This window comes from Hibiscus syriacus, unplaced genomic scaffold (assembly GCF_006381635.1).
Source record: "Hibiscus syriacus cultivar Baekdansim isolate YM2019G1 unplaced genomic scaffold, ASM638163v2 tig00012523_pilon, whole genome shotgun sequence".
Classification (NCBI taxonomy): domain Eukaryota; kingdom Viridiplantae; phylum Streptophyta; class Magnoliopsida; order Malvales; family Malvaceae; genus Hibiscus; species Hibiscus syriacus.
In genome coordinates, this window is record NW_024062285.1 from 193,564 (window position 1) to 199,351 (window position 5,788).

At 36.6% G+C, this 5,788-nt stretch overlaps 1 protein-coding gene across 1 annotated transcript; it reads right to left on the reverse strand.

The window, feature by feature from the left end:
- LOC120205533 (pectinesterase-like) lies at positions 1–1,868 on the reverse strand. Its single transcript, XM_039205385.1, has 2 exons — positions 817–1,868; positions 1–745 (listed from the first exon to the last, which is right to left on the reverse strand). The coding sequence occupies exons 1-2, from the start codon at positions 1,790–1,792 to the stop codon at positions 48–50; spliced, it is 1,674 nt and encodes a 557-aa protein (XP_039061316.1). The 5' UTR covers positions 1,793–1,868; the 3' UTR covers positions 1–47.
- Positions 1,869–5,788: the final 3,920 nt, after the last annotated feature.

Sequence of the window (5,788 nt, forward strand, 5' to 3'; positions counted from 1 at the left end):
TTTGCCTACTGAAATGCGGCTTTTTTATTGTGATAACCTGAAAACTTCTAGTTTCTCATATTAGCTATGTAAGGGATGCCGGTGGCCGGCAACCAATTCTCCCGACTCAAAAGGAATGGTTGAGGTGCGAACGTCATGGCGGTGTTCCGATCGATCTTGTGATAACCTTTCCAGTTAACCCTCCGGACAAGGTTAGCGCCGGGGCCACGGTTGTTGTATTCGGCGTAGTAGAGGGTGTCTTCGAAAGCGCTTCCGGCCCACGGCGTCCATCCCTCGGGCCGAATCAAGTCGCCCAAGGTGGACTCCATGATCACGGTGGTTGAGAACTTCCTCCACGGCCTGCCCAAGTATGTCGGCAGCCTCAGCCTGTCGGGAAAAAACTTTTCCTCAGGTACGATCCGACAGTTTTGGATGACGAGACCGGTGTTCTCGTTTGGATCGCTCTTTCCTTGTGCCGTCACCGTGTTGGCTTGGTTCTCCAATGGCTTCCTCACGATGATCAACGAGTTCTGGATAACGGTGGGGGAGTCGCCGAAGATGAAGTCGATAGTACCGGAGATGACACAATTGCGGAAGAACTGACGGTTTGCTTGAACGTACAACGTGTCTTGGTACGCATCCATTCGGCAGTTGAAGAAGGCCGATTTATCGGATTGAATGCGAAGCGCCACCGCTTGGTGCTTTGCAGCTCCGGCGGTATTCTGAAACCCCATCGATCTCGCAACGAATCCGGTCCCGATAGCCGCTGCACCGATCAAATTCACTAAAATCATATTCTATTACAAATTTTTAATGAAATTTTGTCTGAAAACTTACAAAAAGTAGCAGTTTTCCAGGTTTGTACGCCGTCGACAAAATTCTTTCTGCCGGTAACAATGGTCCGTCTCGGGCCATCTCCGAACATAAGGATGTTGGTTAATGATTTGTCCAAGGTGATGTACTCGTCGTAGATTCCGGCCTTGACGTAGATCACATGACGAGCTGCTGAGTTCTTGGGAGCCGCCGCGAGAGCTGCGGCAATCGTCCTGAACTGCCCACTGCCATCTTTGGCCACAACGGCATCCGGTTTAATATTATTGTTATCGATCCTTGCAAAAAGCTTCCGGTCTACATCCGAGAACCACGACGGCAAGTAGCCATGTTTTTCGACAGAAAGAAGTTTACGAGAGCTTGGAACATTTAAGTGCAGGCCAAATTTAGCAAGAATCTCCGTCAATTTCGTCACGATCGCCAAGGCGTTGGACGTGAGTTGAGTAGCATCGGTAATGCCCTCCGTCATGTTCTTCTTCACCGAATGATCGTCTTCGAGGCCATCCAGACATGATTGTTGGTACGATATAACGGCGCTCAACCACGTCCGGAGATCGGACACCCGATCACTCATGTTGTGCAACTTAGCGTCGCCGACCTCCGAGTACGACGCCTGAAGCGACTGAACCGCATAGTCCATCATGTCCTTACAATCCTGCAATCCCATCCTCGTGCGGCTATCGTTCTTGACCGTGACGATCAACGAATTGGAATAATTGAAGAACTTCCTCACCGCATCCTCGGCGGCCAGGATAGACTTCATAATATACTCTTTGGGGTCGGTGCTGTTGACGGAGCCGAGGGTCTTCTGGCAGGAATCTTGGTGATCGGTAGATGAACAGAAATTCGAAACGGCCTTCATCGATGGGGACAAATCAGAACCTTCATGGCTCTTCTTATATTGAACCACGGCGACAACGCCGATGGCGACTCCGATCAGAAGAATGACGGAAACTGCCGAGATTATTATTTTGGCCGACATTGATCCGAAGGAGTTTATTAGAGATCTTGTTCTTTTATTTTTGTTACTTTACATGGCTGGTTTTTTTATAAGCCGAGTGGAGGACGTCTAAAATTAGGAATTCCTTTTTGCATGGGTATATAAATGGAAGACGTAAAAAGTCTGGTTTATCCCGTGTTTTACTCGTGGTTGTATTCATTTCCTGATTTCAGACAACGTTTAACTAGAGTTAGCTTTATTACACACGTGTTCGAAACTAACTGAAGCATGATATAATATAGGGTAAATTACGTTTAGTACCTATACTATTAATTTTGATCCGTTTTAGTACCTAAATTTAAAAAAAATATTAAATATGTAGTTTACCCTATTATATATTTTTAAAACCCTCCTTTACACGGATGAACAAGTGTTTGCTGAATTTAGGGGTGCATAATGTTGAGCAATTCGAATTTGATTTAGTTAAAATTTGGTAAAAATTAGACTCGGGCTAACTCGTTCGAATTCGTGATCGATTCGAGACCTTAACAAGTTGACTCGAGCAAAGTCCAACTGACTCGATAAATTCGCGAGCAACTCGTTAATTTTTTTGTATACTATTTTAGTAGTTATCTTAAAATATTTTATTAAAAATTATAATTTACTAATAAATAAAAAATGATAAATTGATAATCTATTAATTTTCTAATAAATAATAAAAATATTAAATTATTAATTAATATTTATTACTACAAAAAAATCAAACATATTTATTGTTTTAGTGTATTTATAGATTGTTACTTTGGAGTTAGACTTTGAAATTGTTTTATACACTCTTTTGATAATTTTTTTGATTAAATTTATTAATTTATGTTTATACAACAACAACAACAAAACCCAATTCTCATATGCAATGGGGTAAGGGGGAGGTAGGGTAGTAGGCTGCCCCCAACGCCCGGTTGAGAGGAGCTTCCGTGGAAGACCTCCGGCAGTCAGGAAATGAAAAATATAGATAAAAATGCAATGCATGTATAAATAAATACATAAATACATAGTTGAACAATATTCATATGTAGTCATTAATATCCTATGCGCGTCTTTAATGGGAAGTAATCCTTGCAAATAAAATCCTGCAAAAAAATTATTAATTTATGTTTATATTAGTATCAATAGGTTTTACTTATAGTTAATAAAATAGGGTAAAATTTTCGACGAGCTTAATGAATAACAAGTCGAGTCTAGCAATAAAAATTTTTAACGAATACGAATCGAGCACTGTCCAACTCGCGATTGACTAGCTGAATAAGTATTGTAGTGTTGATTCAAGACACCTTCATGAATATTGTCTAAATAAAAGGCAAATTTCGGTTTTTGTTTACTTTTAATTTTTTTTGTTACAATTTAATTTAATATTACTTTTCATGTATAACCATATAATTTATTGAAATTCATGTCATCTAATGTTGTAACGTGCTTGGAATAGAAAAATGTAGGTTGAGAATTAAACTAGTAGTTGTATTCAGGAACTGACACAATATTTTATGTTAAGGAGATAAATTTGAACTTATAAAATTTCATGAGGAAAATTTTGAATTTATAAACTTCTAGCATGAGAAAGCATATTTTCAATATAAATACATAAAAAATCTGAAATATATGATAATTTTAATATTTTAGATGACTACTGCCCCCTCCTAGGTCCATCCCTTGTTGTATTTATGGAGGGTGTATTGTTAATGATTTAAAAATTATAAATAAATATTATCTTATAATCATTCTAAATTATTTAAAATATATATAAATCATATCATTAAAATGAATGAATATTGAGGATTAAAATTAAAATTATATTAATTTAATTAATTAAAATAATAATAATAGTAAATTAATAAATTTATATACATTCATAAATCAGGTGTCATTCTTTAAAATTTTATTTTGTGACACTCTCCTCACAAACCTACATTTATAATTAGTTGATTTTATCTTTCTTACCAAACATGACTAAAGTAAAATTTTATATTAGGGGATGAACTTTAATTTATAAAATGTTAGGGGTGAATTTAAATTTATAAAATTTCATAGGGGTAAAAAATATTTTCAATAAAAAAATACATAAAAAAACTAAAATATAAGGTAATTTTAAAAATTCAGAGAGGCGACTACCCCACTTACCCCTCGGTCCATCCTTGTTACCAGATAAGGTGTTTAATGCAAAGTCAAATAATTAAAATTTTGTTATGATTTACTTTTCTCGATGCTATTTACCTCCTTCTTTGGAGCAAGGATCATGGGACATGCATTAAAATATTTAATAAATAAAAAAATTTATCTTCATAATAAATGTCACACCCAATCTTTCATTTCTTTTAATTTGAATTTTATTTAATAAATTTTATGGACCAATTTGCAAGTTTTTAAAGTTACAAGATATTTTTGAATTTCTATGAAAGTTGAATAACTTAAACGTGGATTTGACCCTTACCTAGCAGCAAAGAACAAAAAATGGGAAATAGGTACCTTTAGGTTATGGGAACCAATAATTCTTAAGCTTTTGATTGGGATTTTAAATTCCAAAAACTAATCCCCAATCAGAATCGAGCCTTGCCCAACCTAAATCCCTAAATTCAAAACCTTCTCCGTTTTGTTTCATCCACCGTCCAACCCATCTCCAACCACCGTGATCGACACTGCCACCACCATCGTGACCTCGTGACCAAAACCCCCAACCTTTCACTGTGTAGTCGCACTGTTAGCCGTAAAAGGACGTTCAAAGCTTTGGCGTAAACCCCCGACCACTGCATTGTTTTAAGCGATTTGACATCGATTTCGTCATTCGTTCACAACACCACCACCATCGTTGGACTCCCTAATGCCTCCCGACAAAAACGCAACCGGTGGGTTGCTCCGAAGTCATCGTTTTCTCCATGGGTAAGCCTCTATTCTATTTTTTTTTTGGTTATTTCGTCGAGCTTTGGGTTGATATTTGGTTGGTAATAGTGTTAAATCGATGATTGAAGACTTGGGGAGTAATCGATCGTTGTCCCCATTGTTTTTGCCCCCTGCACGCGTTGCCGGTGCACGTGGGCTTCGTCTCCAACAGTTGAATCATCTAGAACCAGTCTAATTGGATCGAATCGAGTTGAACCGGTCTGATTAGACCAAACCCGATTGAAATCGAACCGGCCCGTTGAGTCAACTTGTTGAATCTACTTGCTGAGTCAACTTGCATTGGTTTGATCTGTTTATTTTGACCGGAGTTGATTTTGACTTTGATCAAAAGGTTAAAATTTTCAACAAAAAAAAAAATTTTGCGTACTGAGTTCGAATTCAAAGTCCGTTTTATCAAATTCTAACTCAAAAGTCCTCAAATCGAGTGTTAAACTCCTCAATTGATCATGGAATATATAAGACCGCAAAATACTTTCCATAATCACTCCCTTTTACAAGCAATGGTAAGGAGCAACGAAAAGAACATATCAAAAAAATTGCAGCATTTTTCTTTTCATGCAACATTTACGGTTCATGGTAATATGTTTGAATAAAAAATAGGATAAATTATGAGTTTAGTACCTAAACTTTTATTTTTTTTCAAAATCATATTTAAAGTTTAGTTTTTGTTTAATTTTAGTATCTTTTTCAAAATTTAAGATTAATTTTTGAAAAAAAATTAAAAGTTTAGGTATTAAATGAGTTAAGTTTTTAACGGTGGGGTATTAAAATGAAAAAAAATTAAACGTTTGGTATGATTTTGAAAAATTTAAAAGTTTAGATGCTAAATGCCTAATATACCCTAAAAACTAGAGCCAGTTACCTTGTCCTGGCCACCAACATCCCAAACAGTAATGCTGATGTTCTTGTATTCTACGGTTTCAACATTGAAGCCTACGAGATTATAATATCATCAATTTGAAACAAAATTCAAATGAATCAAAAGATGTTACAACTTCATGAGACCAATACAAAGGGTACTTACCGATGGTGGGAATAGGAGACGATCTCTCCTAGCTTGAGCTTGTAAAGAATGGTGGTTTTACC